At 34.9% G+C, this 23,893-nt stretch overlaps 1 protein-coding gene across 1 annotated transcript in view; it reads left to right on the forward strand.

The window, feature by feature from the left end:
- Positions 1-23,893, forward strand: part of HERC1 (HECT and RLD domain containing E3 ubiquitin protein ligase family member 1) — a 196,236-nt gene that overhangs the window by 15,508 nt on the left and 156,835 nt on the right. The window contains exons 2-12 of the mRNA XM_044665362.1: positions 2,032-2,127; positions 3,228-3,422; positions 5,728-6,039; positions 7,964-8,060; positions 9,268-9,411; positions 12,647-12,774; positions 16,017-16,161; positions 16,253-16,424; positions 17,736-17,870; positions 18,125-18,290; positions 18,882-19,007. Coding sequence (XP_044521297.1) covers positions 2,032-2,127; positions 3,228-3,422; positions 5,728-6,039; positions 7,964-8,060; positions 9,268-9,411; positions 12,647-12,774; positions 16,017-16,161; positions 16,253-16,424; positions 17,736-17,870; positions 18,125-18,290; positions 18,882-19,007 — 1,716 coding nt within the window. The remainder of the gene's footprint in view (positions 1-2,031; positions 2,128-3,227; positions 3,423-5,727; positions 6,040-7,963; positions 8,061-9,267; positions 9,412-12,646; positions 12,775-16,016; positions 16,162-16,252; positions 16,425-17,735; positions 17,871-18,124; positions 18,291-18,881; positions 19,008-23,893) is intronic.

The raw sequence follows: 23,893 nt of genomic DNA on the forward strand, positions 1-23,893 counted from the left end.
ATTTGTCAAATCTTGTCATTTCTGTTTCTAGAACCTCTCTCACATCTAATCCCCTTCCCTCTACTCATGGAGCTACCATGTTAATTTAGATCCTCTTTTGCTTAGATTATTGCAGTAGTCTTATAACCAATCTTCCTATCTCATGTCTTTCCTCTCTTGAATCCCTTCTCCACGTAACAGCCAAGAATATTTTCCTAAAATACCATGTTACTACTTTAAAAATTCCCTTGGCTCCCTTTTATGTCAAGGGTGAAATAAAAATTTTCCTATTTAGAATTTAAAACCCTTTCTGACTTGGATCCACCCTTTCTTTTCCAGGCTTATTGTACATAACTCTCCTTACCACTCAAAGCAGCCATATTGCTGTTCTTTATACATAATATACTACCTCCTGTCTGTATGGGCCATCTGTCCCCAGTGTCTCAGATATATTCCCTACTCCCCTCTGTCTTAGAATAGCTCATTTTCTTTAGACTCAGCTTATGTATCACCTTGGTTAGGATGCCTTTCTTTCACCTTTCAGATAGTGACCTCCCTCTCAAAAATTATATTGTATATATTTTGTACTTACTTAAATTTGTATGGATTGTCTCCCTTGAAAGAATGCATGTACTCCATGAGGGCAAGGACTACTTTTTTGTCTTTATATTCCTAGAATATATAGCACAGAATTTGGCATATAGGAGACATTTATAATTTCTTCCTAATTGATTGGTTGGTTGTTGTATGTTCCAGAACTTGCTGTCTGCTAGCCATTCCAGATCCCAGGTACCTTTCCTATAGGATGAGCTATTGGAATGGGACTTGGTTAGTTGGGTATTCTGAAGCTTTCTGAATGATAACGTTCCAATTATAGAAAAAAGAATTGGAGAGAATTTAGCTTTCAGAATCCTGAAGGTCAATAGGACATTTTAGAAGTTATTGAGACAGCAATCAAGGGATAGTTTTTGAGCATGGCTGTGGTAAAAAGTTATTTATTTCATCATCGATATGCTCCATGAATCATCATTTAATAGTACTAGGAGAAAGATTTGGAGCAATTTTTTTTTTTGCAAGAGTAAAAATGTAACACTTCCATGACTTTCAGCTGCTTTGAAGCTGAGAAAACAGAAGAAAAACCTGGTTTAGCTAATATGATTATGGTCATAATAATTATTCATTTATTCAGCAGATATGACCTTGTTTGTATGGAGTGCTGGGGTAAACACCAGGGCAGTTAGAAAGTTTAGATAAGATGTTTGGGGCTTTTATGGAGCTTAGAATTTTGATAAAGTAATGACACAGATAACTATAATACAGAGAAATGCATTAGGCAGGGACAACATTGGGCATGAGGGCTGAGGTCACTTAGTAGATTGATTTTTGTCAATCATTTGCATTTACTTAATTTGCAAAATAAAATGTTTTATATATGCTCAAGAAGGGAAAAATTTGTTACTGATTTGGGCAGGGTGGAGTGGGGTCACAGGTGGTTTGATGGGGTTGGTGTCATTTGAGTTAGGTTTTAAAAACTATAGGAATTCAACAAAAAGGCGGGAGGGTGGTGTTCATGGGATGATATGTATTATATGAACAAGTATTCTAGAAACTGCTCAGAGTTGTATTAGAGTTGACCTGGTACCAATGTATTGCTATTCTGAAGCTAAGAGCCAGGCAATATTTAGCTGACTTGAAAATCAGCACTAGGACTGTGATCATTTAGTACTTTGTTGGGACTGGACTCTGTCAAATAACTTGGCTTTGTCAAGGCCTAATCTCATTTCTTTAAGTTTATGATTCTTCTAGTAGATATTTTCTTTTCTATTGGAGTTGGGGGTGGTAATTAAAATTCATATATAGAATTTTGCTTTATAACCAAATAGATAGATGCCTTTAAATATAGGTAATATATGGACATCAATCTCAGTGTCCTTAATGCTCATATTATTGTTAACATTTTCTGTAATAAATGATTTTCTTTTGTGGAATTAACCTTTAATGAATATGTCTCTTTCCTTCTCATTTCTACTTGCCAAAATGTTTTGATTATAGGGTTCATCTGCTGATCGAAGTCAGTGGAGGGAACCAACTAGATCATCTGATGGCTTATGCTCTCTCTATGAGGCATCTCTGTGTCTATTTGAAGAGGTATGTAAATAAAACTTGATAAAGTCTTGATCTAAAGTTTGATCTAAAGATCTAAAGCCTGATGATGTTTTTGAATTGCATTTCACTTAATAATTATTTTAGCTTCAAGAACTTCAAATATGTTATATATATCACCCATAAAAATAACTAACTTCTGAAGCTTAACTCTAGCTGAGTAGATTGTTCTGATTTTAAAATTTTTATTTTCCTATCTTGATTTCTTCTCTATGCTGCTGTAGTAAAAATAAATAAAAAAGTTTCTTTCTTTTTTCCACCTTCTATTTTCTCTCAATAAAACCTCAAGTCTTCTGTTAAGAGCATGGAAAAGTAGAGTTATTAATTCAGGTTAACATTCTGTACATTCACTAAATCCATAAGATTATTCTGACCTGCTGCCAGAAGTATATCTAGTTGGTGAACTATTTTTTTAAAAACCCTTTCCTTCCATTTTAGAATCAATATGTGTGTTGGTTCCAAGTCAGAAGTTCTGTAAGGGTTAGTCATTGTGGGTTAAGTGACTTGCCCAGGGTCACATGGCTAGGAAAGTATCTGAGGACAGATTTGAATCCAGGACCCTTGAGTCTTTAGGTCTCGCACTCTACTCACTGAGCCACCTAGCTGCCCCCAGGAAGTAGTTTTTAAAAATTATGATTTAAGTTTATTTTTCTAATCATACTTCATTTGCTTGTTGCCCATTATATTGATTTTTTTTAAAGATAAAGATTTTGTTGGTTTACATGATTAAGCAAGGAAAATAAAGATGAGAGAATTAGATTTTGAAATACAAAGACTATGTCAGACATAGAAGGAAACTAAAGGAAGGCAGGTAAGCTATGAATTCTTTGGAATAATTTCTCCATCTTTAAAGCTTCCTTTTTGGCTGCCTTTAGTAGTTTGTAATGTAAAATAGTGTGACCACTCATCCTTTTGAATTTTATAATTCCAATGTCATAGAGATTCCTAAGAGATTGTTTGCAGCATTTCAGTGTGTTGGGAGGAGAGTGAAAGAAAAAAATAATTCAAAAAGCATTAGAAAACAATGGTTAAAGCAAGTCTTGAGAGTGTGTTAAATATTAATTGCACATTTTTAATTTTAATAGGTTTGCAGAATGGCTTCTGATTACTCAAGAACATGTGCTAGCCCAGATAGCATTCAAACTGGTGATGCACCCATTGTTTCTGAAACTTGTGAAGTCTATGTTTGGGGTAGTAACAGCAGTCATCAGTTGGTAGAAGGCACCCAAGAAAAAATACTGCAACCTAAATTAGCACCAAGTTTTTCTGATGCACAGACAGTAAGTTCTTTATGTTCTTCTTGTAATTGCTAACTATATATGTGGATTCATGCTGACAGATTTTTTTAAAAGCAATATAAAAGATCCATTTTTAAAAGACTGCAAATCTTAGTTCTTACCCACCCCCCCCCCCCCCCCCACCCCCCGGCCAAGCCCCTGTAACCGACGCACATTTCCACTGGTAAAAAATCATTTTAAAAGAAAGTAATGAGAAACATTTGTTGTTTTCCCTAAATCTCAAGTCTTTGATGTTTAAAAAAAATCATGATTACTTTTTCCCAACCAAGCTGTATAGGATAAGTCATTTCCATACTGAGCTAATTGTTGTGATATGTTGACATTTTGCTAAAGAAAAATGAAATTAAACTGTGAAGTGCCTTATTTTGTGGATTGGCTTTTAAATAGTTTTGTTTTCTTAAAAAACACACAGTATTCCAGAGAGATTAAAAAACAAAAGGAAACGGATCTATATGTTCAAAAATATCTATAGCAATTCTTTTAGTGGTGGCAAAGAATTAGAGATTGAGAGGATGCCAATCAGTTGGGGAATGGCTGGACAAATTGTACTGTGTAGTTGTAAAGATTTACATGAACTGATGCAAAGTAAAGTGAGCAGAACCAGGTGAACATTGTACACAGAGACAGCAATGATCAACTGTGAATGACTTAACTATTTTCAGCAATTATCTAAGCAATTCCCAAGGACTGAAAAATGCTATCCACCTCCAGAGAAAGAATTGATAAGAAAGAGTCTGAATGCAGATCAGAGCATACTTTTTTTTACTTTAAATTCTTGGGTTTTTTTTGCAAGGGGGGGGGCAGTTCTTTTCTTTTGCAACATGACTAATATGATTGCACTTGTATAACTTATAACATTGCTTGCTGTTTCAGAGAGGAGGGAGAGAACTTAGAACTCAAAATTTTTAAAAAAGGAATGTTAAACATTTTTACATATAATTGAAAAAAATTAACAATAACAACCAAAATCTGTAGTCATTTCTCCAACCTAAGTTGAGCTCTTCAAATATTTTATTCGGTTTTCTTTAAAATATATATTTTTTTTATACATTTCCTTTTTTTTTTTTTTTTTTTTTTAAACCCTTGTATTTCGGCGTATTGTCTCATAGGTGGAAGAGTGGTAAGGGTGGGCAAATGGGGGTCAAGTGACTTGCCTAGGGTCACACAGCCGGGAAGTGGCTGAGGCCGGGTTTGAACCTAGGACCTCCTGTCTCTAGGCCTGACTCTCACTCCACTGAGCTACCCAGCTGCCCCCAATATATTTTTGCCTTATTGGCACACAACATATTCCTTATTTATTTTCTAAAACCTTTATCTTCTGCCTTAGAATCAATACTAAGTATTGGTTCCAAAGAAGAAGGATAGTAAGGGCTAGGCAGTTGGGGTTAAGTGACTTTCCCAAGGTCTCCCTGCCAGGATGTATCCGAGGCCAGATTTGAACCCAGGAGCTACCTACCTGCCTCAGAACATATTCTTTTAAAAGAGTTTACTATAATAAATCAAACTTACCTATACTAATAACTATTGTGGGATTTATAGGAAAATTTATTTCCTTTTCTTTCCTCTAGTTGTAAAAGAGGACTAAATAAAAACTTTTAAATATGATTTTATTTAATCTTGATTCAGTTGATACCTGGAACAGTAAAATATAGCATTATTTTTTATTTTAAAAGTTCAGTTCAAAATCAAAAAAGGCATTAGTAACTCATTTTTATATATTGTATCTTGACACAACATAGGAAGCCATAAATTACATTGCCTTAAATTATTTCCTTTAGTCCTTCCCTCTGACTTTCTGGCTTAATAACAACCCTCAGACAGAAGGACAAGGACTAGGCAAATGAGGTTAAATGATTTGCCTAGCATCACACAATTAGGAGGTGTCTGAGACCAAAGTTGAACCCAGGTTCTCCCTATTCCAGGCCTGATTCTCAATCTGCTCTACCACCTAGCTAACCCTTCCATTAGATTTTCTTGCCAAATCCACTTTTAAAACATTAGTTTTTTGATGCAATCCTTATATTTCAACAGTGTCAGAGTAGTCTTGTGTGCAAACTTATTTAGTGGATACAAACCAATAATTCTTCTTTGGTACCTGAGAGCACTCCTAAGTTGTATTTTGCCTCTGGTCTGTGTCAAAGACAAAATTTGAACCTAAGTCTTCTTAACTCCATGGCCAAACTTGTTTGAATTTCATTATGCTGCCTCTCAAATTAAACATCATATTTAAATAGTGTAAGAAAAATGTTATATTTTAAAATATCCCTCAATTTATTTGTTTTATTAGATTGAAGCTGGACAGTATTGCACTTTTGTAATTTCTACGGATGGTTCCGTTAGAGCCTGTGGTAAAGGTAGCTATGGCAGACTAGGACTTGGAGATTCCAACAATCAATCTACTCTAAAAAAATTGACATTTGAGCCACATCGGTCTATTAAAAAGGTGTCATCTTCTAAAGGATCTGATGGTCATACTTTAGCTTTTACCACTGAAGGTGAAGTCTTCAGCTGGGGAGATGGTGATTATGGAAAACTGGGGCATGGAAATAGTTCAACACAGAAGTACCCTAAACTTATTCAGGGACCTCTTCAGGGAAAGGTAGGTAAAAATTGTTTTTGTTGTTATAAATTGATAATACATTTTATTATATATTTATATTATATTATCATATGTTAATATAATTTATTTTTTCAGTATCTTCTTTTTGAAAAATTTTTTTTGTTTACCTCTTGAATTTTTATACTAAATTTATAATTAAAGTATTCTCACAGCATAGCAATTATCATTTGCATTTTCATATTGTCTTCAAGGAAGTGAAGACACGTCATCAAATTTGGTTGCTATTAAAAACATCTTTTACACTTAAAGATTTTTTATGTGTGATGTGTGATGTGTTTAGTTCAAATTTTTGTTTCACTTTTGAAGTTGAATTAAAAGAAAAACATTGGTCCTACATATCATCCAATAGGTACATATGCCTAGTGAATTTCATGGGAGTTGAAGGAGTACGGAATTGATGAGAGATCCTTCTCAATGCAGTGGCTATCTTTTCTCTGGCTTCTTTTTTACTTTGAAAACATTAGTCAGGGGTACTTTTGAAATAGTGGATCTTGTTAAGTGGAGTTTCTCCTAGGAACTTGAGCTGAGTGTTTAAAAAATTTCAATAAAGTGTAACCTTTCCTAAGTTATTCTCTTTTCAGTTTTCTCTCTACTTTTTCTTTTTAGATTAATAATGTCAAACATTACCATTTAAAAAATTCCATTATGACCATCACAGTGCTTTGAAACATAGTTTGTTGAATTGAATCACTAAATATTTTGGACTCTTTGAAAGAAAGATGTCATATATGATACTGATAAATTTTCTGTGTGGTCCTACATTCCTTAAAATGAGGACAAGTTATATCATGCCAAAAGGACATGATATATATAGTAATTGTTTTCCTTTTCCCTTTGTTCTCTGGATTATACTGCAACATGCTTCTATCAATATAATCTACATAAAAGCTAAAGAGAGTGAAAAAGTTTTTCTGAAGGCTAGAGCAGGGCCATTAAGCCAATGAATGCCTTTGGAGATTACCTTTGCCTTAATAGTGATTTTTTTCTTCACACTGGGTGTTGAGTCATATGGAGAGGACTTTTGATTTGAAGATGGGGAGCAGCTACAAGAGACCCTTTCTAAAAGCTTTACAAAATAAAATTATCATGCAAAACAAAAGTGCTTAATTGCAGACAATCATTGTAGGTTTAAAGTTTCAAAACTGAAATGATTAGAATGAATATTGACTAGTTTATAACACCTTACTTTACATGAATGTTAATATTTTTATTTAGTTCTTGTTAAATAAAATTGAAGCAGATATTCTTTTTTTAAAAAAAAGGCATTTTCAAGGTTTATTTCCTTACTTATTTTCCCTTCTCTCTCAGAAATATCCAGTTAACTTCTGTAGTTCACATGGTTACAAAATGTAACCATTTTGTTCTTATTAGGACCAAAAGTATTACATTTACATCATGGTATTTTGAAATTGTTAGTGTAATATCTAGCTTTAGGTTCAGGGCACTCCTATACCTAGTCCCAGAGAAATAGTACGGTATATATAATTGAACTAGAGTAAGAAGATAGCAGTTTTTACACTCTAATTCTAATACTTAAGTTGGTATGTTGTGTTATCAAAAGTATTTAACCCCTCATATTTGTTTCCTCAAATGTTAAAATGTTTATAATAATATATTTGTATTACCTAACTCCTATGGCTCTTGTGAGGAGTGTTTGTAAATCTTTCTTCATCCAAAGTTTTCTGACAGGCTTATTACTATGTAAATGGGAATAGTAGTAGTTGTTGCTTTTATCACTAAGAAAAAGTTTGATTCATTGGTGGGTGGCATAGTATTTCATAAAGAAAACATGTTAATTTATTTGTAAATGTTGGAGGAAAAACTTTTTAGGACTTACTGTGGGAAATTGGGTACAGCATAATAAAGAGCACAAAATTTATCAGTTTTTTTCTGTTTAATGCAGGTAGTTGTGTGTGTGTCAGCTGGATACAGACATAGTGCTGCTGTCACTGAAGATGGTGAATTGTATACATGGGGCGAAGGGGATTTTGGAAGATTAGGTAATTCTAAAATTGAAATTATTTAGAGAGGAAAAAGTGAAAGGTTATAATTACTAAAGAGTAATGATATGGCTTTCTTAGGCTAACACTATTATTTATGTTTTTTACTTTTAACAGTATTTCTGAAATATTAGCCTGACTATAGGATAAAATACATACTTAGATTGTCAGTTTTTACAAATGAGTTTTTATGGTATCTTTTGCTTTATATTACCTACATTTCAGAATGATATTTAAGGCTTTCTACAATATGACTTGAAACTATTTTTATAGTCTTATTTCATACTATTCCCCCTCATGTGCTTGATCTGCTAAATTGGATCTTTAGTTAATTTGTGTTATTGTTCTGAGCTCTCTCTCTCTTTTCTATGTTAACTTGTCTTTCTTTGCTTGGAATACACTACCTCCTTTAAGGTTCCCTTATCTTGGCTTGTTGAAATTCTTATGGTACTATATACTTGATCTGTGATCTGACTCCAGTTGAAAGTATTCACTAAAAAGAACATTTTATGTAACTCACATTAACACAACCTGCCTTTTGTCATAATTATTCACTTGTCATATTCCCCTGTTACATTTTTATTTGTGTTGTATACAACAACAGTGTGTCTGCGTATGCATATGTATGCTCTCTTTGAGAGCAAAGACTCTTGGAAAATTATTATTTTTTATACCTACTGTTTTTTGTAGCATCCTATAATAGGAGCTAAACTTCTTGAGTTGAACATCAGGTATCAAGGAATTTTTACATATCAAGGAATTTTTAGTTTCAAACTAAAATTTTGGACAGAAATAATACAATTACTGATATTTGGTAAGTAACTGCATACAAATCTTGCTGCTAATCTGGGGAAGATTTTGTGTTTGTATTATGCACTATAACTTGGTTTGACATACAATCATAGGCTTTGAAAATTAGAAATGTGAAATATCAGTTTAGATATTTTTCAGGTTATCTGTGAAACAGTATAATAATAAATTCAAGACATTTCAGTTAGATGCAACATACTATATTACTTATTGGAAAATAGTATTTTTCAAAGAGGAAAATGTCATAAATGTATATGTGATCTCTATAGTCTGTTGTATTGGGTAGCTACCATTTATAATGCCTACCTTTACTTCTAATTATCATTCTTTCTGTGGATTTCTGGATGGGGGAGAATCACAAGAATTTCACTTTGTTTCTTTTTCCATTCTCCCTAAGGTCATGGTGACAGTAACAGCCGAAACATTCCAACTTTAGTAAAAGACATTAGCAATGTTGGGGAGGTTTCCTGTGGCAGTTCACACACAATTGCTTTATCCAAAGATGGAAGAACTGTATGGTCTTTTGGAGGAGGAGACAATGGTATGTAACAAATTACTTCATCATAAAGTTGAACTATTTTCTTAAGAAGTTAAACTTTTTGAAGTAATTCTTCGTGTCATTTGTATTTATAGTTTATTTTGGACTATGAATAGAGGCAAATCTATTTATTTATTTGCTAGCTTATTTGTTTGTTTTAAGGCCTTACCTTCTGTCTTGGAGTCAATACTGTATATTGGCTCCAAGGCAGAAGAGTGGTAAGGGTAGGCAATGGGGGCCAAGTGACTTGCCCAGGGTCACACAGCTGGGAAGTGTCTGAGGCCGGATTTGAACCTAGGACCTCCCGTCTCTAGGCCTGGCTCTCAATCCACTGAGCTACCCAGCTGCCCCCTAGAGGTAAATTTAAAACATGAAGTATGGCTACTTTACTACTGTAAAACATCAAAAGGAATAGGTATTTATTAAGCATGTGCCAGGTACTATGCTAAGCATTGGGCATACAAACAAAGGGAAAAAACATGCATGCCCTCTAGAAACTCACAATCAGAGGTGGAAGTATGGTGCAAAGCAGGCTGGGTACTGAAAAATACCTTTAAAAAGGCATGGAAACAGGTGGTAGGTACATATCATGTTTGAGGAGCTGCAAGCAGGACATATTGTGGCTTAGTTGTAGAGTGTATGGATATGAGTAAATTGTAAGACTAGGTAGGTAGAGGAGGGTCAGTTTATAAATAGATTTAAAGAAAAAAGAAAAGGGTTTCATATTTAATCCTAGAAGTAGCAGAATGTTCCTTGAGCTCATAGAGCAAGAATCATCCTTGGCAGCTGAGTGGAGGATAGATTATTAGAATGGGGAGAGACTTGAGTCATGGAGACCAGAAGATATAGTAACATACAGGTGAGAGGTGAGCGCCTGAGCTAAGGTTGTGGCTCTGCGAGCAGAGAAAATGGGACATATATAAGAGACATTGTGAAGTTAAAATGGCAAGATTGGCAACTAATTAGATATGTAAGGTGACTGACAAAGAGGACATGAGAATGACTTTGAGGGTTGTAATCCTGAGTGATTGGGAAAATGGTGGGGGTCCTTCAAAGTAATGGGGAAGCTGAGAAGAGGGGAGGATTTGGTGAAGGGGGGAAGATAATGAATGAATCTGATTTGAGTTGCCTGTGGGACATCTATTTTGCGATATCCAAAAAGCATTTGTTGATTCAAGAGAAAGACTAAACCTGTATCTATCTTTATATCTATATCTATATCTATATATCTATATCTATATCTATCTAGGGAATCATTTTTATTGAAATAATAATTGAACCCATGGGACCGGATGTGATCATCTAGTGATGAGATAGTGTAAAGTGAAACAAGATGAGGTCTCAGGACAGAGTCTTCGTGGGGGACATCCACAATTATTGGATCAGCAAAGGGGATACTAGAAGGAGTGGTTAGATAGGTAGGAGGAAAGCCAAGTGAGATTACTGTCTTGAAAACTTTGAGAGGAGTGAGTACTCAAAAGGAGCAGGACATCATTGGTGGCAAATGCAGTATTGAGTTGAAGCCTGAGAAAAAGATTCAATTTCAAAATTAATAGATCATTGGTAGCTTGTGATATTGAAAGCTTTCTGTTGAAATTTTAAAAGGTTTTATAGCTACTGATTTAAAAGCAAGAAAAAGACCTTTTAGAAATAGAATGCTGAGCTTTTATTTTTATGTGAAAGCAATTAAAATACTTTTAGGAGGGATTTTACATTTCTTTTTAATATCCTAATGTAAACAAATTCAGAAACATTCCTTGGAATTTTGACTTTACAAAGGACTATAAGAGTGTGTGTATTAAAAAAAAAAATCTATATCTCTTTAGCTATCTCTATCTCTATCTCTATCTCTATATGCTTCTGGCCAGGATTGCACTTAGATGGATAGGTAGCTTGTGTTCTTGAATTTCTTTAGTCCAGCAAATTCTGTTCTCTTCCTGGCTAGGGAGAGTCAGGTGTTTTAGTAATTATTCTTCTATAGAGTTAACACATCAAATTTTTTGCAACCAAGCTATGGAAAGATGATAGTTGACTGTGCTTACCAATAACAAAATAAGGCATTTGCTCTATAGGTCAAAAGCTTATTAAGTTTATAACTCTGCATCTTTTAAGATTGATGAGGAAGAACTATAGATAATTCATGCATAATCTATTTATTAAATGCCGCCTGCTGTGTGCCAGACACTGTACTAGCCCCTGGGGGATACAAAGGCAAAATCAAGAGTAGCCCTTGCCCTCAGAGGATCATAAGGTCTTTGATCTAGAGCTGGAAAAGATTTCAGAGGTTCTCTAGTTCAGACCTTTTATTTTATAAATAAAAAAACTGAGAAGTGACATAACAAAGATCATATGGGTAATAAGCTTCAGAGGCTGAGAGTAACTTGCATTCTATGTACTTTTAAACTCTAAGATGGAAAAATTCCATCTTAGAATCAATACTATGCATTGATTCCAAGGCAGAAGAGGGATAAGGGCTAGACAATGGGAGTTAAGTGACTTGCCCAGGGTCACACGGCTAGGAAGTGACTGAGGTCAGCTTTGAACCCAGGACCTCCTGTCTCTAGGCCTGGCTCTGGTCCACTGAGCCACCTAGCTGCCCCCACTTACATTCTATTTTTTTTTTAAGTATAAGATTAACTATGAAATATATTCAAAATAGAAAGTTACTTCTGGGGAAGAGAGCTCTAAGAATAGTCTTACTGCTGTAGAAGATGGCACCTCATTTAAGCCTTGAAGAAAGGAGATTCCATCAGGTAGAGGTAAGGAATAAGTACTTTCTAAACCTAGAGGATGACTTAATCAGAGAGAGACAGAGTGCTATTTTATTTGGAATGGCGAATTAGCAAACATTAAGTTCCTCTAATGTGCCAGAATGCTGTGTTAAGTGCTGTATATGCAAAGAAAGGCAAAAGACGGACCCTGTCCTTAAGGAGTTCACACTCTAATGGGGGAGACAACATACAAATAGGTATGTATAAATAACATGTAGACAGGATAAATTGGAAATAATCTCCTAGAGAAGGCATTAAGATTAAGGAGAGGACTAGGAAAATAGTTCAGTTTGTTTGCAATATAGAGAGAGAGAGATGGAGAGAAATGGACCGTAAATAACCCAAAAGGTAGGTTGGAGCCAGATTATGAAGAGATTTTCAAAATATTTATTAGTAGAGGCGAGAGAACTTTGAGAAACCAGCACAGGTAATTTAAAAGCTAATTTCTTTCAATTATATTTTCATAGGCAAACTTGGCCACGGTGATACAAATAGAGTTTATAAACCTAAAGTTATAGAAGCTTTACAAGGAATGTTTATTCGAAAAGTTTGTGCTGGGAGCCAGTCTTCACTTGCCTTGACATCAACAGGACAGGTAGGTCCAAGGAAATGAATATTTATATGATTAGAGTAGTAGTTTCAAAGAAAGAACATAACAAGCATAATATCTCTCTGTCTCTCTGTTTCTCTCCCTCTCTCCCCCTCTCTCCCTCCATCTGTCCATAGTTCTCTGTCATCTATCTATCTATCTATCTATTGATTTATCTGTCAATTTATCAAATTAAGTTTCAGACTTCTGAAAAACAATTTTAAGACTTTCTGATAAAATGCTTTCCCTTCTATTACTGTACTGTGTAAAAAGACAGGCTAATGGAGCCTGGCCATTTTATTTGGCTTGGCTTGTATAAGCAAAAGAGGCCTTTTGTTACTTTAACTTTTAAAGTAAGCACCCTTTATGTACTGTTAACTTGTAAATAACACAGAATACCAAAGTAGTCAGAAACACCTAGTCTTTAATCAGGATAGTGATGGATTCATATTCAGCGGCCACACAGAGCCCAGCACCAAGATCTACACAGGGCCTGCACCCTGGGGACTCAGGGGACATATCCCTGGGAGTGATACCATGCTAGATGCCAGCTCCGATGCCAACTCCTCTTGGGAGAAGACATCGTGCTAGATGCCAACTCTCCCCACCCCCAAGCCAGCCACGCTAGATTGACAACTCCGAAGACGGAACTTGGGGGCTCTCTTATATCGTCTGGGGAACTTCGTTTGGGAAGCCTACAGAGACAACTCTCAAACCAGTTGCAAAAGGGATTTGTAGCCAACTTCAGGGGTGTCAATTAGTGGTCAGCTATTAACTGTTACAAAGGAGAGAGTCAAATTAAAAGCTGGACTTTTGAGAGAACTTTAAAGTAACAAGAGAAGCTTCTAAAATAAAAGGCACTTAACAATTTTACTATGTCCACAAAACCCACTCACACTAGGGTCCCCAAACAGCTTTAAAGTCCGTAGTTTAAACCAAAAGCTGTGCCAGGTACTAGGGGTTTCTCAAAGGGCAGGGGTAAACTGAGGCATCCAAATTGCCCATCAACAGTGCCTATGCCTTTCTCCTAGAAAGTCTAAAAACTGTTTTGTGCCAAAGAAAAAAGCACATTATACTTAGAGAAACAATACAAAGAGTTTGGGGTTGAAATAACTGATTTTCCTCAGTGTTGGGGAATCTGATTCTCTTGAAAGCTATTTCTTCACCTATATCTGACTTTTAAATAAAAGCCCATTATAATAAACTCCAAGGTACTTTTTGAATTTTTTTTGTTATATTGGAATTTTATTTTATTTTTATGGTACTTTTAAGCAAGTGACCCAACAGCTGATGGGCAAATCTTTTAATTCAAATTTTTTCTGATAGTGTAGTAGATTGAAGTCTGAGCTTGGAGGCAGGAAGACTTGAATTCAAATTCAGCTTTATGCTAGCTAAGAAGCTAGATGTCAAAATGGATAGAGCACTGGGCTTCAAATCAGGAAGATTCATTTTCTTGAGTTCAAATCTGTCCTCAGACCCTTCCTAGCTGTGAGACCCTGGGCAAGTCACTTAAGCCTGTTTGCCCCAGTTTCCTCATCTGTAAAATGAGCTGGAGGAGGAAATGGCAAACCACTCCAATATTTTTGCCAAGAAATCTCCAAATGGGGCCATGAAGAGTCAGATAGAACTGAAAACAACTGAAAAACATCAAGTCAGTGTCACCTGGGCAAGTCAGATAAACTCCCTCAATGTCAGTCTCTTCACTTTTAAAATGGAGACAGTAAGTAGTACTTACTTATCTCCCAGGAATTTTGTGAGAATAAAATGAGATAATGTGTAAAGCTCTTTGCAAGCCTCAAAGTGCTATATATTGTGTGCTGTCATCATCATCATTATTATTTTCATCATCATTATTTTCATCATCATCATCATTGTTTTCAAGCTGTTCGAAAGTAAAAACTGAGAAAACATTAGCTTTTTCTTTATTTCTTAATGGCCCTTTTTGTGGCACATATTTAAATGATTGTAATTATCACATGACTCAAAACTAAATTATAAATGTCTGTTTTAAGCATAATTAAACATTTAATACTTTTATCCATTTGATCAAATATATACTGAGTGTCTATTGTAACAAAGTATTTTATTAGGGGGAAAATAAAGTTTGGGGTGATGTGGAGAATTTGAAACTGATTTCTACCCTGTCTTCCTTACTGAATTTGATTTTGTAAGTCTTGAATCCTTAAGAAATATTAGTAGTTTCAAGTCTTTTACTTAGACCTTTGTGTCTCTAATCAAGGAATTTGAAAAGTATGAACCTCAGGTCGCTGAAGGAGCTATTCAAAGAGATTAAAATCATTTCTTTTTTTGAGAAAGCTGCTTTTGGAGCTCTTGCTTCATCATTGGAAAATTCTTAAGCTAACAGTTGTTCGTTCCTCTTGTGCTTGTGTGTGTGTGTGTGTGTGTGTGTGTGTGTGTGTATGCACCTTGTAAAGCCAAAGTTGTATCTTTTCTATAGGTCTCTGCAGTAGATCAAATGGTTAGGTGCAGCTTTTATAAATAATTACAAGAGTGAAAACCCACCTCAAATAGTGCTGTGTAGAATGAAGGATTATGTAGACAGTAGACATATTCCCTATTTTGCAATATGTAAATATAATTTTTGTATAATTGTTTTTTTAAAAACTATTCTTTGAATTTTGGATTTACAGGTATGATGCTTATTTCAATAGAGTTTAAATATAATTTTCATTGCAGTTTAGAAATTTTGCTTTTCTGAGACCTATTATAACTGATATTTTAAGTGTTTATAGTTCAGTTTTTTATGTTCAAGATAATTCTCAGTGTTATATTTCACTTAAAAATATATCAATACAGCAGCATCTGATTGCCAGTTTTCAAAATTCAGGCATTGATCTAAGATTCTTATATAAAAATGAATGGAATTTTTGGATTTGTTTGTTCCAGTTTGTAATTGTTAAAATGCCACTGTACAAATGATTTGATATGATTCTGATAGTGTGATATTAAATATTGATTTTGACCCAAATCCAGTCAAAGGAAAAAAAAACTCCAACTATAGTAAGAAAACTACTTGGGGTCAGTATAAAGATCTGTCTTGAACATTACATTTACACTTTCCTACAAATAAGTAATATGCTTTTAGTTTTAGCTCTTATAATTTTTTTGCAGACAATTCACTACTTGATGTTTATATTTTATTTCCATTATTATAAGTGGCTTTAATATATTTAAAAACTTGCAACATAGAATAAATTATTTGGCCTAAGTTTTTATTTGTATTTTAGGTCTATGCATGGGGTTGTGGAGCTTGTCTAGGTTGTGGTTCTTCAGAAGCTACAGCTTTGAGACCAAAACTTATTGAAGAACTGGCAGCTACAAGAATAGTCGATATTTCAATTGGAGACAGTCACTGTTTGGCTCTTTCTCATGGTAAAATAATTAACACTTTGGTACATATAATGTTTATTATTTTTAAAATGCAACTCATGAGACTTTTTTCTTTGTAATTTATTTTCTTCAGATAATGAAGTTTATGCTTGGGGAAATAATTCTATGGGACAGTGCGGTCAAGGAAATTCCACAGGTCCTATTACCAAACCAAAGAAAGTTAGTGGTTTAGATGGAGTAGCAATTCAGCAGATTTCAGCTGGGACATCACATAGTTTGGCATGGACAGCTCTTCCTAGAGACAGGTAAATAAGTTCCAGTATTTTGAAAAACTGAAGATATTTATGGATACTAGAAAACAAAATTATTAATCATTTGGAGCATTTTTTTAAATATGAAATACTTTTTCAACATTTCTAGTTATGGTGTTTTCATTTGTGTATAGCTGCTTTCGAAATTAAATCTAGTGTAGCAGTTAGCTGTTTTACCTATAAACACAACTCTCAGAACAAGAAGCTATGTTGTAGATTGTATTTTTTAAATTTAGTATCCATTTATGGATTTCTATCCACAAGATACCAATAGGAAAAGTTTACTAGTTGACATAACATGAAAGATGAAAATAAAATGGATCTATGTTTAAAACTTTTTTTTTACTTTTAGTTCTTTTTCTAAGTATACCTATTTTTTCAAAATAACAGTGGTTGGAATTTGTATGAAAATATTTGCTACTTGAAGAATTTTAGGTTTTCTGCAAAGGTAGTAGACTTTATGCTAGATCAGTCAACCATCAGTCAATTTTCTCAGAATAGACAATTTAAAATCTTGGTTGCCATGAGTACTATCTTTTGGGAGTACTTTTTGTGTTTAGTGCAACCCCAGTATTAACTTCTTTTTTTGCCTCATTTATTGCACAAAAATCTTTTGACACCCAAACATTTTAAAAGGACATAAAGATATTAAAGTACAATACCAAATTATTACAAAAAACTATAGCTTACAATGTAGCTAGTGTAGTTTTAAGGCACTTATTTTTAAATATTTTAAATTTTAAATATTCAGAGGGGATTTTTTTACTATAAATACTAAAAAAATCATTTGTGCAATGTTAGATATATTTAAAAACAAGCCTTCTAGTAGATTGAATTATGAGCCATTTGTATGAGGATGCATTTGTGTGGTCTCACAGTATTAAATCTACACCTAAAGAGTTATATAGAGACTTTTGGCTAGTTTCTTAAAAATGTTCACTGAAGTCTATTTTTAAACAAGTTTTAATATCCTTACCAGTCAAAATATTTTCCCTAATATGTAACCTAGATCTCATAGAAACACAGAGCTAGAAGTGATTTGAGTAGATGATCTGACCCAGCCTTGTATGTTCAGTGAATAAATAGCCAGGACAGGTCTCTTTATCTTTTTTAAATTATGTAGCTGTAATGTCCACTGTTTCCTAGTTAGTTTTAAAGCTTTGTCATTCCAACAGTCAAAAAAGATTTCTTTACAACCCCATGTTTTATAAGCCAAGATACTTCAGACTTTATTGTCATTTTTAGCCAGTCATGATTTTGATAATTTATATTAAAACTGATTTGATGGCTTTCTTGATCTTCCAGGCAAGTTGTAGCATGGCACCGACCTTACTGTGTGGATCTTGAAGAGAGTACTTTCTCACATCTGCGTTCCTTTCTTGAGAGATACTGTGATAAAATAAACAGTGAGATTCCCCCACTTCCTTTCCCTTCATCAAGGTATCAATTTTAGTTTTGCAGCTTTCTTAAAGGTATTTTTCTAATTATATGGAACATACACTTTAAAATTAAGTAAATTTGTGCCATAACTAATGATATTGAATTTTTTTCTTGCATTTTACAAGAATAATATTTAAAATTCATGCTCCTGTCATACCTTTAGCAAAATTTTACTAGAGGCAAAAAACATTTAAAAATTAGCCAGAAGAAAGTATTTAATGTATCCAAACTCCTAACAGTTAATTCACCTTTAGGGAACATCATAGTTTCCTCAAATTGTGCCTGAAGTTGCTGTCCAATCATCTTGCTCTTGCCCTTGCTGGAGGAGTAGCTACTAGTATTCTGGGGAGGCAAGCTGGACCACTGCGAAATTTGCTCTTTAGGCTAATGGACTCTTCTGTCCCAGATGAAATACAAGAGGTAAGACTTGTTTCTATAAGAACACACACACACACACACACACACACACACACACACACACACACAAAATATGTCTATAGAACTTATCTTTGGATATTGCACTTAAAATATGCCCTCTATTTTGCTTATGTTTATCCTTTCTGATGCTTTACCACCTCCTGGAAGCCATCCTTTCTAGTGATTTTTCCAAATTCTTCTAATTTTTTGTACTCTTCCATTAAATTTGGCCTCAACAAGCCTTGGAAATGAATTATGGATTCTTCTTCCTTACCTATGAATTATGATAGAGCCACATATTTTAGGCAGAGGAACCAGAAATTTGTAGTGTTTTAAAAATGTTGCTGGAGTTATCCTCAAAATTTGAATGAGAATTTCAAAGTTGAACGAATCTTAGGAGTCTTCTTGGATGTCTCCCTTATTTTACAAATGAGGATGCAAAGGTCCAGAGAGGTGGTCTTTTAATGACAAAAAGCTGGATGTAATAGGATAGCACATTTAGATATCTAAATGTTCCTTGAAATCATTATGTGCAGATATTCATTTTTAAAATGTCAAGTTGAGAAGATTCTCTTTCTTTTTTTTAAATGTTAGGTGGTAATTGAAACTTTGTCAGTGGGAGCAACCATGTTATTGCCCCCATTAAGAGAAAGAATGGAATTACTGCATTCTCTTTTACCCCAAGGACCTGATCGATGGGAAAGCTTATCTAAAGGACAGGTAAGAGTCTGTATAATAATGTATGTTATCTATTTATAGTTTGAAAGAAGATATAGAAATCTTTAAAAGGAACTATTTGATTAATATCAACCAATTATTTCTATGACCAAAAACACTCTTATATAAAAACTTTTGAAATATTTTCCATACTTTAAATTATTTTACTTTATAGCTTATTTGAAGCATCTTTATCTTTTCTGAGTAGTTAAATTGAAAGCAATATTGTTTATTCCTTTCCCCATTAATCTTATTGTGATTTAAACATTTTTAATAGTACTCAGTTGAACACTTACTATGTTTTCATGTGTCATAATGAGTAAGATGCTGTCAGTAATTCACATTTTAATAGCATTCAGACTGAGAATAAGATTAATATAGACATAATGTGCTCATTAGGCTTCAGATTAAGATATTCAAATAAGCGTATTTGTAAAGTTTGCTGCTGTTCTCAGATGTAGTGTTTTTAAAAATTCCTACTAGTTTTGTTTTGTTTGTCTTCTCTCTTCAATAAAAGTCCTTGCTCTGAATTGTGTGGCATTGGAAATAGTTTTTGAACTAAGAATTTTTCTCATGCTAGAAAGGCTTCAGGTATGGTTTTAGTTACTAGCTGTCTATTGTCCAACGATCAATCTTAATTAAGTAGAGAGATTCCTCAGTAGTAGACAGGCTTCTAAACTGAAATTTTTTTGGCCATTGCAACCTATGGAACATAGAAAAATACATTATGATTTTCATTCTGTTGTGGCACCCTTTTGCCTTTATTTTAGGAGTAAAAAGGAGACAGTGGTTACTTAAAAAGCATGCCGTTTCTAGATTGTCTAAAACATTAATTTAACCCTTTGATATTCAGATTCTTTCAAAAGACTGAGAGTCAACATACTTTTAGAGGAAATGAATTGAAGTTGGTATTGAAAAATAATATTATTATTATTTTAAAATGTTCTATTTTATGTTCAATTCCAAATTTTCTCCCTCTTACCCCCCCCACATCCATTAAGAAGTCAAGAATAATAGTCAGTACGTATATGAAATCATGCAAAATATATTTCCACTTTATGTTCTAAAAAAATGAAAGAAAATATACTTTACTGCACTCTTGAGGCCATCAGTTCTCTATCTGAAGTTGAATAGCATTTTTTTGTTATGAGTCCTTTGTAATTATGGTCTTTGTAATAATTAGTGTGTGTGTGTGTGTGTGTGTGTGTGTGTGTGTGTGTGTGTGTGTGGTTTTTTGTTGTTTTTTTAAACCCTTACCCTTCTGTCTTAAAATCATTACTGTGTATTGGTTTTAAGGTAGAAGAGCAGTAAAAGCTAGGCAGTGGTGGTTAAGTGACTTGTCCACGGTCACACAGCTAGGAAGTATCTGAAGTTGGATTTGAACCCAGGACTTCCCAACTCTAGGCCTGGCTCTCTATCCACTGAGCTACCCAGGTGCCCCTACTAGTGATGTCTTAATTGCCAAATCTACTGGCTTTTAAAAAATTCTTATTTTTCTTGACTTCTCTCTAACCTTTGACATGATCAGTCAACTTCTTTAATGATTTCTTCTGTAAAGGTTAAAATTAATGGTTGGATGGTGATTATATGAAATTTATGTGGCTGCCGGTATTTATTATATCTTGATTCAGAAGTTTATTTACAGGGGGCAGCTGTGTAGCTCAGTGGATTGAGAATCAGGCCTAGAGATGGGAGGTCCGGGGTTCAAATCCGGCCTCAGACACTTCCCAGATGTGTGATCCTGGGCAATTCACTTGACCCCCATTGCCCACCCTTACCATTCTTCCACCTAGGAGTCAATACACAGAAGTTAAGGGTTTAAAAAAAAGAAAAGAAGAAGTTTATTTACAAATATTTACAAATAGAGAGGAACTAATAAAGAAGAGATATGTGAGGGGGATAGAGAACTTATCTTTCCTATCAGCCTAAATGTTTTGCTCTGGGTCTGCTTAATCCAGGCAGAGATTAATTAGCTCTCAACCAGGAAGGCTGGTAGTGTGTAACCATGAGGCCTCCTCCAAGATCAAAGCTAGTTTCTCCAGAAGCTAGGAAAGGGGTCAGCCTTTTACTCATCCAACAAAGTAATCCAAGAGTCAAGAGTCCAAGTAGAAGCTGAGCTCTGAGCCCACGATCCAAGCCATAGTCTCCAGTGAAGCTCCCTTGAAGACTATTGAAAAAGAAATATACCTCCCAAAGGAGATATGTTGATTGGGAAGGACCTAGATGGGGATTGGTGATTTAAAAAAAAAAACACCTAGGGACCTTTCCCAGGGCCAGTGAAGCACAAACTCCTTGAGACTATAGGAAACCAAGTTGTTTTACTTATTGTGGTTAGGGAAATGGTAGGCAAGGCCCTAATTCTACATGGCTTTGTCACCTCCCACTTTCTACACTCCTTTCACAAGAGAACTCTTCAGAGAGCTCTTCAGATCTTCTTTAAACCCTTCTTAGCCATTTCCTGCTCTTTCAAACCCCCCAAAACCATCTGACTACCTTGCTAAACTAAATATCCTAGATTATATCTAAAAGGGGAGATTGGACTCAGGTGGACTGAGTCCTTTCCCAAACCCTGGGGTTGACTTCTTTTTTTATTTTTTTAGAAAAATTTGCCATGGTTACATGATTCATATTCTTACTTTCCCCTTTGCCCCTCCCCTAAGAGCTCCCCTCCCCCATATAGCTGACACGCATTTCCACTGATTTTAACATGTGTCATCTATCAAGACCCATTTCCATATTATTGATAGTTGCATTGGTGTGGTTATTTCGAGTCTATATCCCCAATCATGTCTGCATCAACCCATCTTGTTCAAGCAGTTGTTTTTCTTCTGTGTTTCCTCTCCTGTAGTTCTTCCTCTGAACGTGGGTAGCGTTCTTTTCCAAAAATCCCTCAGAATTATCCTGGGTCATTGCATTGCTGCTAGTACAGAAGTCCATTACATTCGATTTTACCACAGTGTATCAGTCTCTGTGTACAATGTTCTTCTGGCTCTACTCCTTTCACTCTGCATCAATTCCTGGAGGTCTTTCCAGTTCACATGGAATTCCTACAGTTTATTATTCCTTTGAGCACAGTAGTATTCCATCACCGGCATATACCACAATTTGTTCAGCCATTCCCCAATTGAAAGGCATACCCTCATTTTCTAGTTTTTTGCTACCACAAAAAGCGAGGCTATAAATATTTTTGTACAAGTCTTTTTATCTATGATCTCTTTGGGTTGGTACAAACCCAGCAAAATAATATGGGAGAGATTGTTTAGATCAACATCTCACACCCTACACCAAGATAAATTCAGAATGGGTGAATGACTTGAATATAAAGAAGGAAACTGTAAGTAAAATAAGTGAACACAGAATAGTATACTTATCAGATCTCTGGGAAAGGAAAGATTTTAAAACCAAGCAAGAGCTAGAAAAAATGACAAAATGGAAAATAAATAGTTTTGATTATATTAAATTAAAAAGGTTTTGTACAAACAAAAACAATGCAACCAAAATCAGAAGGGAAACAGCAAACTGGGTAAAATCTTTATAACAAAAAATTCTGACAGGTCTAATAACTCAAATATGCAAGGAACTAAATCAGTTGTATAAAAAATCAAGCCATTCCCCAATTGATAAATGGGCAAGGGACATGAATAGGCAATTTTCAGATAAAGAAATCAAAACTATCAATAAGCACATGAGAAAATGTTCTAAATCTCTAATAATTAGAGAAATGCAAATCAAAACAACTCTGAGGCATCACCTCACACCTAGCAGATTGGCTCAAATGATAGCTGGGGAGAGTAATGAATGTTGGAGAGGATGTGGCAAAATTGGGACATTAATGCATTGCTGGTGGAGTTGAGAACTGATCCAACCATTCTGGCTGGCAATTTGGAACTATGCCCAAAGAGTGCTAAAAGAATGCCTGCCCTTTGATCCAGCCATACCATTGCTGGGGTTGGCTTCTTAGGAAAAACCCAAAGTTCCAGATGTAAAATCCTTTGGTTTACCTTAGCCAAATTTTCCACAGCACTGCAGGGAAACTTCAGATCTCCTCCTAGGTATCTCCCAAACCCAAGAACCTCCTAGTTTTTCCACAAAACTAGTTAGTTCCCAGGAGTTGATGTAGCTGCTGTTCTCCCTTCCAGCTCAGAGAAAGGACAGTTCAGGAGTGACAATTTTTCTCAGTTAACTCCCAGAACTCCCCTCTGCAGAACTTCCCCTTCTAAAATCTTTTCCAGGGTTTATAGCTCAATTCTCCTCTCTCCCTTTTAGAGATAACCTTTGCATTTTTTCCTATCCCTTAGTCCACTATCTTTACACTATCTAAGATTATCTCCAGAAGACAATCTCTTCAGACTATCTTCTTAAAAACAATCTGCCCTGAAGGAGTTTGGGTCTTGCTTTTTATGGTGACTTCTTGTCCTTTCCCCTTTTCTCCGGGGCCAGTCAGTTTTCAAATTGTCTAGCACTGCCCAGGGGGCAGTTTCCATAGAATCCACTTCTCACTATTTGAAGGTTAAGTTCTCATCAAAAAAATTAACAGATTCCTGACTGATTGAATTTCTGAGGGTATGAATTCTCCAAGTACCTTGCTAATTTCTCACCCATTGTTAAGTATGGTGTTTAATCTTTTGTTGATTCAATTCAAAAGTAGACCAGGGGGGGAGTTAATCCTGTCTTCTGTCTAATGAGGTACTAAGAAGGGGTACTTAAATTAATGTTAACTCAGGATAAGACAATAAAGAATTCTCTTTCACAATCCCCTCTGTGATCTTTTGGGGAGACTAATCTCCCCAATGGATCATTTTAACATAATCAGAAACCACAATAGTTAAGAGATAAGAGAGAGAGGGAGAGGGAGAGGGAGGGAGAGGGAAGGGGAGGGGGAGGGGGAG

This window comes from Gracilinanus agilis, chromosome 2, assembly GCF_016433145.1.
Source record: "Gracilinanus agilis isolate LMUSP501 chromosome 2, AgileGrace, whole genome shotgun sequence".
NCBI lineage: Eukaryota > Metazoa > Chordata > Mammalia > Didelphimorphia > Didelphidae > Gracilinanus > Gracilinanus agilis.